The sequence below is a fragment of the Poecilia reticulata genome, linkage group LG13 (assembly GCF_000633615.1).
Source record: "Poecilia reticulata strain Guanapo linkage group LG13, Guppy_female_1.0+MT, whole genome shotgun sequence".
Taxonomy (NCBI): domain Eukaryota; kingdom Metazoa; phylum Chordata; class Actinopteri; order Cyprinodontiformes; family Poeciliidae; genus Poecilia; species Poecilia reticulata.
Genome location: NC_024343.1, coordinates 23590038 through 23602788, shown reverse-complemented (window position 1 = coordinate 23602788; position 12751 = coordinate 23590038). Strand labels below are relative to the sequence as shown.

General features: G+C 40.7%; 1 protein-coding gene across 1 annotated transcript in view; it reads right to left on the bottom strand.

Annotated features, from left to right (window-relative positions):
- Nucleotides 1-7499, bottom strand: part of gjd1b (gap junction protein delta 1b) — a 28062-nt gene extending 20563 nt beyond the window's left edge. Inside the window, exon 1 of the mRNA XM_008426119.2 lies at nucleotides 6085-7499. Within this exon, the coding sequence (XP_008424341.1) occupies nucleotides 6085-6155 (71 nt within the window). The 5' untranslated portion in view covers nucleotides 6156-7499. The remainder of the gene's footprint in view (nucleotides 1-6084) is intronic.
- Between the last annotated feature and the right edge of the window lie 5252 nt (nucleotides 7500-12751).

Sequence of the window (12751 nt, the reverse complement as noted above, 5' to 3'; positions counted from 1 at the left end):
GTACATAAGGGGACCGAATCCACACCACACCTTTCAAATTCCTATTTGTTCAAATCATTTTCCACCTCACAATTACACCCCACTTCATGTTTGTGTGTGCAGTTAAAACTTGATCAAATGTGGAATTTGTTTTTATCATTATGAATATTTTGTAAGGGAATATTGAGAGACATCATCAGATAACTAGACTGTGAAATTGAGCTCTATGAAACTTCAACTTCATTTGGATTTTATTAGCAAATGATGACAAGTCTGCAGAAACCTTCTATCATCTGTTCTATTTTAGTAACTCTAAATTTACTGCTTTAAATGAAGTGAAGCTGCACAAACTATTTTAAATGCACATCCAGCCCTCGTGAGCCGTTTTAGGGCTTCAGTGCACATCAAACAAAGTCTTTGTCAGATCATGTAAGAGTGTCTGAAAACCCTGTTCATCAGTGCACTCTGAGCAGTGCGTTTTCTGATTCCTATAAATATGAGATGAACTCAGTGGTCTGAATCCTCAAAACTAAAAACAAAAAAACAGAGAAGAGCCTCAGAAAACATCTCACTATTACTGAGAGTGAAACAAGGCAGAAGTGCCTTCAGAAACTTGCTGCCTTCTTTATTATAAACATCCAAATATGCAAACTTATATTTTTGGAATCCATATTTGACTAACTGGGGGATTATTTTGGATTTTCTTTCAATGAAAAGATGTCCCTGTAGTTGAGCAGTCATAGTCTCGCATAACTGTGACTTATCAGCAGCAACAGTGTGGCAGAGCCAAAATAACTTTGGTTTTCTGCCATGGAGGTTCTCTGTTTCTGTTCCACAGAAATCCACAAGAGAACAAAAGATGTGTCAGGCAGCCAAAAATAAACAGAGTCAGAAAAGGCAGACAAACACAGAGTCAGAGCTTGTGATTATTAGACAAATAAAAAAATTGAGATGTACTTTCAAGGGTTGAATTTCTAATATGGAGATTGATTGGTTATAAATAGTAACATTCTGGTCCAACTCAGAACATTCTGGTACCTATCCATGTGTCACATGTTTGTCAGGTTGGAAATAAAATATCTGTGCAGACCAGTGTAGTATATATTAAATGATATTGATTTTATTAACTTTTATGGGTTGATGCATATTCTTAAATGAATAAGATCAGGATCAGAGGAAGAAAATCCTGCTAAAATAATCTATAGATATTTTATCGACTTGAAATCTGTAGCAGAGTAGCAGCCAAAAATATCAGAGTGTGTCCTTCTAGAGTCTTGCACCATTTCCCTGATAAGAAACAACGCAAGAACATTTCTCACTGCCAACTTCTTTCAAGAATTATGGCCAGTTTTGTTGTCCACAGATTGCAAAACAGTATTTTAGCACACAACTTTATTGTTGTATTGAATCAATGCTTTCATCCTTACAATAGTGTTCACAGTCAAAGACTCTGTCACTTTCAAGAAAAGTAAATATTGTTAAATGGCAGGATTTAAATGGGACGTAGTCATAAAATGAATTTACACTGTGCACCCATCCATCTGTCCATGCAGGGTCACTCAGGGTTGGTCCCTATCTACAGCATTAGAAGACAAATAAACACTCACACTCCTAGTCCAAGTTTATAGAAACCAATTAACCAAGTATGCATGTTTCTGGACTGCAGGAGGAAGCCAGAGTACCCAGAGAGAAGCTACAAAAGGATATGGAGTACATGCCAGCTTCATGCAGAAAGATAGATTAAAACCCAGGTCCTTTTTGTTCTGTCAACTGTCAGACAATAATCCCTAGTTTTATCTCATCTATTTCAGCAGTCTGAGACTCCAGTGACTCTCCTGCAACGTTTGGATGCATTTCTGCTCAAATACACCTGAATCGGCAAAGACCTGGTCATTAACCATTCATTTGATTCAGGGTTTTTGGAGAGGGAATGCCTGTAAATAATTCTGACTGTGAATCAAATTTCATAGTGCTGAGAGTGTTGAAACATTGGACCTCTCAATGAGAAAGCTACAGTGAGAGTAATTATTAAGATAAGATATTCCTTTATTAATCCCGCAGTGGGGAAATTTACATTGTTACAGCAGTACAGAGGACAGAGCAGAACCAATATAAAAAACTATATATACAAAAAATACAAGTGAATAAAGAAATACTGAAACAATTCAAACTGTTGTTACAGCCAGGTTTTATTTTAACAGACTGAAAAGTCAATCAGGTACTGTGAGATTTAATCACTTGCTTTACATTCAGGATAGTGTGCCCCAGGAGCTCATCTGTTGTACTTTTGGACGGGCTTAGAGACTGTGTCATTAAGTCTTGTGGCCATCTTCTATCAAACCCATCTTTCTGTCCCATTACTGGAGATCAATATGAGGCAGTGGGAGGTTAGACTTGCCTGTTTTTATGGCCCCTGTTTAAGCAGTGGCAGCACATAAAAATGGGAATTTGGCCCGGGGAGCTGAGCTGCAGAGGCGGCACTGAATCATGTGTTGATAGTAGTTAAGGGCAGAGTTCTTCATCATTGTTGATCCTCACCGGCTGTCTGGACCAACAGCCTCAGCCACCAGAGAGTCCATCAGCTCACCCACTGCTTGTAACAGCAAAGGATTCATCTCTGCTGGCAGCTTAATACCCAAACACAGGCAGCCAATGCAACCCATCCACATTTCCATGGGATATGACCAAAGAAGGGAATCTTTGCAGCCCTCTGCCATTGTACACAAAGGAGTTTTACCTTCACCCTAATGTGTGTGTGTGAGTGACTCGCGTGTGATGAATGACTCAGACACACAGGCTGCTGCTGTGTTTTGCTCATGAGAACACACACTGGCATCGCCTCGGGGACAGCAACCTGTTCAGCGCCTTCCAGAATGGGACGACACCCTTGCTGACCAATCACACGGCTGAAAGTCAGAGCGGGCGGAGATCCAATGGGTTTTCGTCTTTTAAATGTGTATTTATGGAAATCCTCGTCAGTGATAGCAGCCCAGATTAGAGGTCAGATGCCAGGAAGGCATGCCACTGAAGGAACGTGAGAATGTTCACTAAAAAATAACAGCAACCGAAAGTAAAAAAAAAAAAAAAAAACAAGCCTTTTCATATTTCCACTCCAAGTGATCGAAGTGTATCAACTAATCAAATTTTAGTAAATAAAGCCACATGTTCCTTTCTATACGGCTCCTTAACCATAAGGGAATAAAATGTTTGTGTTTTAAAAGAGCATAAACACATTTAAAAACTAAACGTAGCCTAAAACTATCATTGTAGTTTTGTTCGTCGCTGTTCTCACACCTCACATAAGTTATACAGAATGTATCAGTTTAATTTAATTAGTCGAATAAATATTTTAGGTATTGAAATAAAGATGAGTGAATGTAGTCCAGATTCCTTCAAAAACAACAACGACTTGGTGAATGTCAGATGTTTGTTAAGATCTATCTGAATACCTGGAGGTTAAGTGATAATACATTTTTTTTTAAATTGACAAATTTCATTCTTCTGAAGATTACGAGTAGTCAAAATTTGATGGCAACTCAGGGATCCTCTTAAAAAAATTGTGTGAAGATGTAAAAAAGCTACCAGCTGATAAGGAAGACCATCAAATTATGTAACATACAGGACCAATAAAAAGGGTATTTGATGAAAAATAAAACCTAGTTTCATCATAGAAGGACAAAAAAAACAACAACACTTCAGACAAAACAGATGCTACAGGAAAGCCTTTGTGACAATATTACTGTAATTCTGTAATTCTACCAGTTTGTATCCAAATATTTCCCGTCTCTGCACAGCAGACTGGATCCGTGTGAAGAAGATTTTTCATGGCAGCAGATGCCCTGCTCGGGTCGTGACACCCAGCACCATCTCGTGACGAGACGGCCCTATTGGCTTCTCACCAACGGGGCGACTAACGCGTGTGTCTGCTTACTTCACTTCACCTCACTTCACTCTGAATAACCGCTCTTTTCTGCTGTCTGACATCTGCTCCTTATTCTCCCGTTTCTTGCTCGTCTCGTCCTTTTTACGTCGCAGCTGAAATCCTTCGCAGATGTCACCATTTTCAGGAGCTTCTTGACCTTGGCAACCTCCCTTCTCCGTCTCTCCTCTTTCTCACTGTCACTCAGACCCTGCAGCAATTATGACTATCCAGGTTGATGAGCAACAGTGCATTTCTAGTGTGCCGTGAATGAGTGGAAGTAAACGCTGACCATTTATTTATCATAACAACACGGGAAACATCTCTGACAAGCTGCTGCCGACTTGGCATTGGGTGGGAAAACTGGAGCAAAAACTGCTCCATTTTATGGTTTCACCGCTCTGACTTTAAAGTCAATTAAAAATACGGAACAACATCTAACTATATTTAGTAAAAAATAAACAAAGAAAATCTGGTTATTCTTATTGATTCAAGATGATCATCATTTTTATAGCAATGTTATTGAATATACAAAATTCAATTCAAGCTTATTTAATCAAGGACAGCACAGTAAACAAAGTTACATGATAAAAACAAAGCAAGCGTTGTTTTGTACGAAGGTTTTCTAGCTACAGGCTCATTTGTAAACTCAGTCCTTGGCTGGCTTTTTAAAAGAAAGATTCCAATCGCACACGCACACACACGCACACACACACACACGACATATGCTGTATTACTTACAACAACAAATACATAAAAATGCATATAAGAGATAACTAATTGTCCATAACAAAGTAGGTTGGTATACATCATGTTAATTTTTCTTTCAGCCATGGTTTGACGTGGGAACTAAAATTTTTAGGATCAGTCAACATTTGTATTGCTGATGGTAAACTGTTCCAGATATGACGTCCTCTAAGTAAGAAGGAACCTTGACCATTTTGTATTTTGCAGGTTTGCAGTCCGCATTAACTGGACATCTAGCTACAACACCTGCTAGATTTAATAGTAGTGTTTAACTAAATGATTGTTACGCCTTTGCTGCAGCTTTACTACACTGTTAAACTGATCAAGAGTTCTCCTTTGGAGATATTTCCAGTCAACAGAGTTGTCAGAATTGTTAGGGAAGAATACCATTATCTTCTTAAAGCCAGCTGACTGGCAGAGTGCAGCAAAAGATGACATATTGATCAGTTTCTTGGCTGGAGAAAGCTGGTCAATGTAACACCATGGCTGTGCTCTGGTCCCTCTGGCCTCCTATCAAACAGATTTAAGCCGCAGAAACAATGAGTCGGTAAATTCCCCTGGCAACCGCCTCATACCCGATGTTTTAATAATCTTTCATGAACTCTCAAAATCACTTTAGGTTCATAACATGCCTCAGAATTCACACCGAGGATGAATATAATCCTGTATATTTGAAAACTCCCATAACCAGAGGAAGTCAGTGGCTTTGGTGGAACTGATTTAAACTACAAAGTCAGCTTCTTGTGAACTTAAGCTGAACCTGTGGTGTCATAGACGTCCTTAAAACAACTTGTGCAGTAAGTCATTTGCTCAGTGTAACAGTTTCATTATATTAACTTGGTGGATTTTCCTCTGAAGCTAAAACGTTCATGAATAATTGCCGGAACGATTTATACAGACTAAAATACAAGACATCTCCTGCATGTAGCAGGATGCATAAATCATAACTGCAGTGACCGTGCATTGACTCATTTTTTTAGCTCCAGAAAATGACTTCATTTGATAAACTGGGGGGAAAAAAAGGTGGGGGTTGGGATGGATGCTCTAATAAACTGTGACAAGATGCATGTTCAACACGGAGGCTTCGAAAGCTGCTGAGGAACCAGATGGAAAACACACAGAGCTTTCGCTATGAGAAATGAAACGTGCGAAATCAGGCGCGTTGAGCGTCTCAGAGGAGATGTCTTCACACTGCTCTGTGTCCCCGGACATTCAGAGCCTGTCTGTGGACTAATACTGTCTCTTACGGACGCATAAAACATCCCATCAAGTCACTTGGGGGATTTAACGAGGCTAAAGCCACAATTAGAGACTCTGAACCAGGAATCACTGACCAGCACCAAGGAATGACTCGTTCTCTGTAACTCACATTGTGATAGAAATCAGACTGGTTCATTTTGAAGGCCACACTCGTACCTGGTGCTCTGCTAACCACTCACCTTCCAATCATAGTAGAGTGCTGCTGCACAGCAGCCTCCAGGAGGCGCTCTAGGATGGTCCATTCTCCCATGGTCAGAGCTAGAAGGCATCCACTGGGCCGAGGAAATCAGGAGTGACACCCCAGTGGGCTTCCCAGCCAGCGGGAGAACAAGCAGCGCTGGTGATAAAAGTGCTCAAAGTCCACTTGTTGTGCAGAGATGAGGTAGCGAGTGGCTTCCGGTGGTGGATCTCCAGGTGTGAAGGAGCCTGAAAAGTCAGCGACACATCACTTGTGTTCTGCCTTTCTTCGGAAACACACACTCTTGCAGCTCTTCCCCGCTCCTAGTTGGTAGGACGGTGCGAGTCGCACACGCACACAAACACACACACACACAGTCCCAATATCTATGTAATCCGCTGCCAACTCACTTTACACGTGAGTGTGTCTCCCCCCTCCCCCCGAACCCCCCTCTTTTCCTCTCTGCTTCTGCTCTGGCGACTCCTGGTCTCCGTTCACTTCCTTAACATCTGCCTGGCCATATGTTCCCTCACACACACCTGGATCCGAGGAGAGCGCGGCTTTCATCTACTCCTGCTCAGTTGGAAGAAGCGGCGGCGGTGCGTGCAGGCGGACATCCATCACCGACACTCCGCCCTTTCACGCTCGCTCTTTGACAGCATCTTGTAGTAGTAAGTTTGGTCAGGCTCGGCTCCACGCGTTCATGTGAGCTGGGCTGCCGGAGGATCTGCTCCTTTGCTTGTGATTCTCTCCTCCATTCTCTCCGTCGCGTTTCTTTCCCCGGGCTTCTCTTGTATCTCGCGCTTTATTCTATTTCTTTCCTCAAGGGTTTCCCTCCTGTTCGCCCTCCCTCCTGTTGCGCCTTCGTACTCTCCCGGTTTGGTTCAGGAACAGCAGGACTCAAGCATCGTGTTCCTCCTCAGGCTCCTTCCTCACACTCAGAGCCTTGCATGCTTCTCTGGCTCTCCCCTCCCGTCTCAGCGCGCAGCGTGCAGAGAGGCAGTTCTGCTTTCTTCTCTTTCCTTCATCTTGCTTTTTCTCCCCCTCCTTTTCCCCCTCTTGGTTTCTCTCCGTTCGCCTTCACCTGCTTCCGTCTCCCTCTTCCTCTCTGAGCCAGGAGGCAGCCAGACCGAGCGTGTGTCTAGAGGATTAGAGAGGAATCATTTCTCTGCTCCTCCCCCCTCTCTCTCCCTCTCCATCACCATGTTTATCCCCCCTCCTCTTCCCCTCTCTATCCTCTTTATCTGTCTCTGCTCCACCACCATCAACAGCACAAAACAACGTTTGTTTTTTTTTTGCTCCTCTCTCTCGTAGCAAACAGTTTCCCTGCTCCCTCCATCTATGGTTTTGTCATCCTCTTTGCTTTGCATACCGAGCACCTGCTGGAAGTGACAGGCCGATCATTGCTGCTTACTCACGCACTCTCATTCACACGGAGCCGTGAGAGGCAGCGCTGTGCCGAGGCTATGCAAGGATACTGAGGGAGTGTGTGACAGAGTCAGAACGTGAAGGAATCAGGGTGTGTGTGTGTGTGTGTGTGTGTGTGTGTGTGCGTGCGTGTGCGTGTGTGTACACCATGAAAAGTTAGTTAGTGGCAGTCATTAAAATGAGCGTAAATTATGCAGGAAAAAACAGTCATGCATGAATACATTAAGTCAGTCTGCCAATTAATATAACAATGTAATGACTTTTAGTCAATAAAAAGTCATTACATAGCGAGCACTTTGCACAAAGTCATACTGTCCACATCAGTTGAGGCCACAATACGCGTTTCTGTCCTTTTCTGTTCAAAATAGATGTAGCTTCTAAAGAAAACCGATATGTAGGCTCCTACTATCTGAACAGATAAAACTAGGCCCGGCAAAAACCGAGTTTAGCTAGAATACATTTGATTAAAAACAACAGTGGTGACAAAGGCTGATTTTTTTAGGCAGCTACTTCATCACACAAATTGTAACAAAATAACACATTTTTGGCCTCAGCACTTTCTGAAATAAAAGAGAAACAAATAGAAAACAATAAAGATCTTAAACTGCAACTTTACTGGTATTTTAGTTGCTGGTTTTGTTAAGAAATTTGGAGGCTTATTTCCATCAGAGTCCTTCTATATTATTAGTTTTTAACATTTGAATGTTTTTGATCTGAAACCAAGAGACTGGAGCATTTTTCTGAATATTTATCTTCATAATTTGCGAAAACGTTTGACAAACAAAAAAAAGAAAACTCATACGTAACAGTTAAATTATGCTTAATCTCGGAATAATTTATATCTTAAGCAGTTGTAGGTCATTTTATAATTTTACCAGCATGTTTTTTCTGACTCAGTTTTCTGATTTGAGTTTCTTTGGAGGAAGCTATATTAATAATTCGAGTTATGACAGGGAGGACTTCCAACCTCAAATAGCTTTTCACCAAAGACCAGCATACAAGTAGAAACATGCAAAAATCTGATCAAACCTATAAGAAGGGTTTAATTTATGTGATGCAGTTGTGTTCAAGAAATAATCCAAAAATATTTGAATTTGACTAATCAATGATTATTTTAGAAATGAATACTCCTTTCAAATTGTTTATTATCTTTTAAAGAAAACCTCCGCCTTTCTATCAGAAACCAACTTCTTGGTTCAATAAAAATGTTTTTCATTTCACATCTACCATTGGTGTGAGTAATTTAGGTTTTACCTAGGTATGAAATGGGGAATAAACTAATGAAACAGCAGCATGCTAGAACAGATTCTGGGGCTCAAATTCAGGAATGAACCCTGAAGAAACATCAATGACTTAAAGACCACAGAAAACACAAGTCTACACAACACATGGCAGCTCTATTATATTTACTGCCAAATTAAGTGCTATTAGCAACGGTACATCTTGTCAACACCTTTTTTAGGTTCTACCACGCAGGTGTAATTTGCTCCAATAAAAAAAGAACCTACTAATGAAGTATCAAAGCTTGAATAAATGTATTTCTGCTTGTAGTTTAATCACATACTAATCATTTGCGCAGAAGGGCTTAATTATGTTGAAGGTTATCTTGTGTTTGGGACGTCAGGATTGTTTTGTCCCGCAGCACAAAGCTCATTGTGTTCACGTGCCGTTGCGTGTGCCGCACTACACAATATGTAGGTGAGAAGGTGAGGGAGGAGAGATAACAATAAGGCTGCAGCTTTAAAGCGCCTATTAAGCTTACACGCTGAATAGTTTTCTTTTACAAACACAGAGGTCACAGTCACACTCATTGTTCTTCTCTGTGCTGCTCTGCTGACTGTTTTGTTGTGGCTTCCTTCGTCACTCGCGGCTCCTCAGACCGGAGGGGTAGTAATCTATTCTGTAATGAGCGACTGCACACGCACGTAATCCGGCCTGCCCCATGCCAAGACAATCTGGCTGTACCGTGCTTCACACGTGAGGAGAGGAAGGCAAAACAGAGTGAGGAATAAAGAGAGACGGGGGGAGAAAGTAAAAACACAGACGTCTTTCCTGCAACAAGACACTAGGATATTTAACCAAACCTATGTCCTTCAAAGGGATGGACGTCTCTGTCAAAAATGATGTTTTTCATTATCCAGGAGCGTTTGTTGATTATGATAACACTTTCAAAGACTTTCACATGAACATCCTGAAATATTGCTGCTAGGGTTATATCCTGATTCCCAGGAAAAGTCAGGAGGAAGTTAGATCTATCTGTGGATGCATCAAACTGGATGATCTGCCTCATCCAGATTATACAAACACTTAAATCATCTGCTTGTATTTGTTGGAAAAGGCCACACATCTGCAGACACCACAGACCCATATTTGGTATTATCCTGTTTAGATCCAGTCTGGCCACTGCCTTGCCCCACTGCCCTGCCACGCAGTTCCACTCAGTTCTTATATCCCCTCACTGCTCTGTCAGGGATTTCTCCCATTGAGCTCAATTTCTCTGGTAGAGTTCTATCCTAGCCAATCAGCAAACAGAAGGAAGAATTGTGAATAATGTTGATTTTCTGCGCTGTTTTGGAATTGTAGCCTAACTGTAGCTTTCGCAATGGCAGTGGGGGAAGTGAGCTAAGCCATTCAGTCCTTGTTGGCAACGCTTCCAAATATAGAACAATTAAAGTCGGCGCAAGACGAACGTATGAGACATTTTATTGCTGGCAAACATGCTGTGGCCCTACTTCCCACAAGGTTGCAATTTACAGCAAGCTTCATTGCTTGCACATAACATATAACACAGCCAAACTTTAGCAATTGGGTAAAATTTTAAACTTCAACAGAGTCCATGCCTCCAATAGACAAGAATCTGGACTCTAGACCAGTGGTCTCAAATTCCAGTCCTCAAGGGTTGGTGTCCTGCAACTTTTAGATGTCTCTGTGCTTCAGCACACCAGGCTCCAATATTCACTCATTACCAGAGCTTTTCAGAACTTGACTGCATGCTAGTGAGGCCATATTACAAATATAATTCATATTTGAAGAACAAGAGTCACATCTAAAAGTTGCAGGACTTTGGCCTTCGAGGAATGCAAGTTGAGTACACAGGTCTAGACTCTCTGTACGAAGAAAAGTGTAAAACAAGTGGCTGATTTTTACCAGCTTAGTTTACTTTAGATCCATCTCGGAAAACTAATTTATTTTGGATTGTAAATCATAGTCCACTGGTAATATTCCCTCAGAATTGAATTATTGTAGGTTAAAAGGTTCAAATTTGAAGAGTTAGAAGGTGATTTAAAAAACATTTAACATTAAAAGCCTTTCAACCCGATTCCCTGAATTTATCTGCAGTTATAAAATATCAATTGTTTTTTCAAGTAGCTTCTAAGTTACCTACTGATTGATTTGAATATAAAGGAGAAAACACGTCAATGTTACTATTTAGAGGACATATTTCTGATCACTAGATGGCAGCAAAGTGCTTCCATACAATCCTTGGTTTGTGCTTAATATGCATCGACAGGCATGAATGGTTTATACACACACCGACTTTGAAAGTGTTGTGGTCTGAGGTTTTATTTGTGGCAGTAGTTTGTCTAAAGGGAATTCAATATAAAAGAGTAAAGAAATGGAAACATATGTCCAACCAACAACAGTTTTTTTAAAAATACTTGTTTGGTCATGCTTTATGATTTTCAAGCTGCAGGTCTGCTTTGGTATCAAAAGGTTTCAGGATCCAGGATTCATCCCAGTAAAATGCTCAGCACCACCTCAGCAGACGTTTTGATGTAGATGAGCAGCAGCTGTTCCGAGTTAGATGATGAAGCTCTTCAGTTTATCTCCAAGGCTGAATCCATGCGCCCTGAAGGGAGCTCGTTTAAACCAGCTCTATTCGCGATCTGATTCTCTCAGCCATGATCCATATTTAATGAAACAAAATGACATCAGACTTGTGTAGTGCTTTTCAGGACCCCCACAGACACTTTACAACGTAGGCTGGAATGAAGAAAGATTGGTAAATCAGTCATGCTACTTTTTTGGCTCAGCTCTTTCTTCACCAGAAGTGATGCCCGAAGCAATCCATCTCCCCCTCCATCTGGAAAAACACCAATTCTTACAGAGTATTTTTAGCTAGGCTCTACACTTGAAAAAAGACAACAGTAGCTTTTCAGGAAGATATATTAGTTTGTCATTCTTTAATATAGATATAAAGCACTAGTTTCAGTGGATTTTTTTTCATTTATCAGGAAAAATGTCCTACTTAAAGTGAAAAAAAATCTGCCAATGAAACTAGTGCTTTTTTCCCTATGTATATAGAATTACTGACAAGCCCATATATCTTGCTGAAAAGTTATTTTAAGTTAGTTTTGCCTCATTTCAAGAGTGCCAATACATTTGGAGTAGAAACTAGAGTGAAATATTTTGTAAGATTTATTGTTTTTGCTGTTTAAGTACCAAATACTGGAAACTGAGTTTAAAAACAGTAGTTAATCAACCCCCAGGTAATGTGCTCCACAAGTCAGTAGATTTTATCACAAAGCTTTAGATGCCATGCAGTGTTAGGTAGAGGCTGGAAAACATTACAGGGCACTAATCAATTAATTTTCAAAAGTCATCATCAACCAAGTGATGTGCATTTGATTTTAAAGTTCTTTAGCTGTTACAGATTGTTTGATATCATACCAGTAAACATTACTCATCAGTCTCTTAGGTTCCATCTACAGTGAAACACTCTGCAATAAATCCCGTTAAAGTCGTAGCTTGGAGTTCCTTGGGGACAATCTGCAGCTTTATGAGTCAGCAGGTTAATTCATCAGCAGGTAATTGTTGCTAAAATGCTCCTAAGCCGCAAAATGGGATGAGGTCCAATATGGGGTATGCACTTTATCGAGTGGCAGAAGATCAAGCGCTTTAACCTGCTTCATTTGTCTGGGGGGCTTATGGGACTTCGAAGGTAAAAAGACTAGATTTTTACTCTGATTAATGGATAAGAAGCTTTGGCACAGCTCCAGGCACCATGGGACCATCAGGACGCTGGAGGCAATTACGGTTTTAAGCTGGCAGGTTGGGACCAATTATCACCTGCCAACCTTTACAAACCATCTGTCTAGTTACAGAAAATAATAAAACCAGTAAAGACTTTAATCGAAGTTCATTAACTTAAATGTATATATACATACATATAAGAAAAGTATCGAGTTATTGGGTGGTGGGTTTGCAGTTTTGCCACATATTTCTTATTTTCCTAGGAT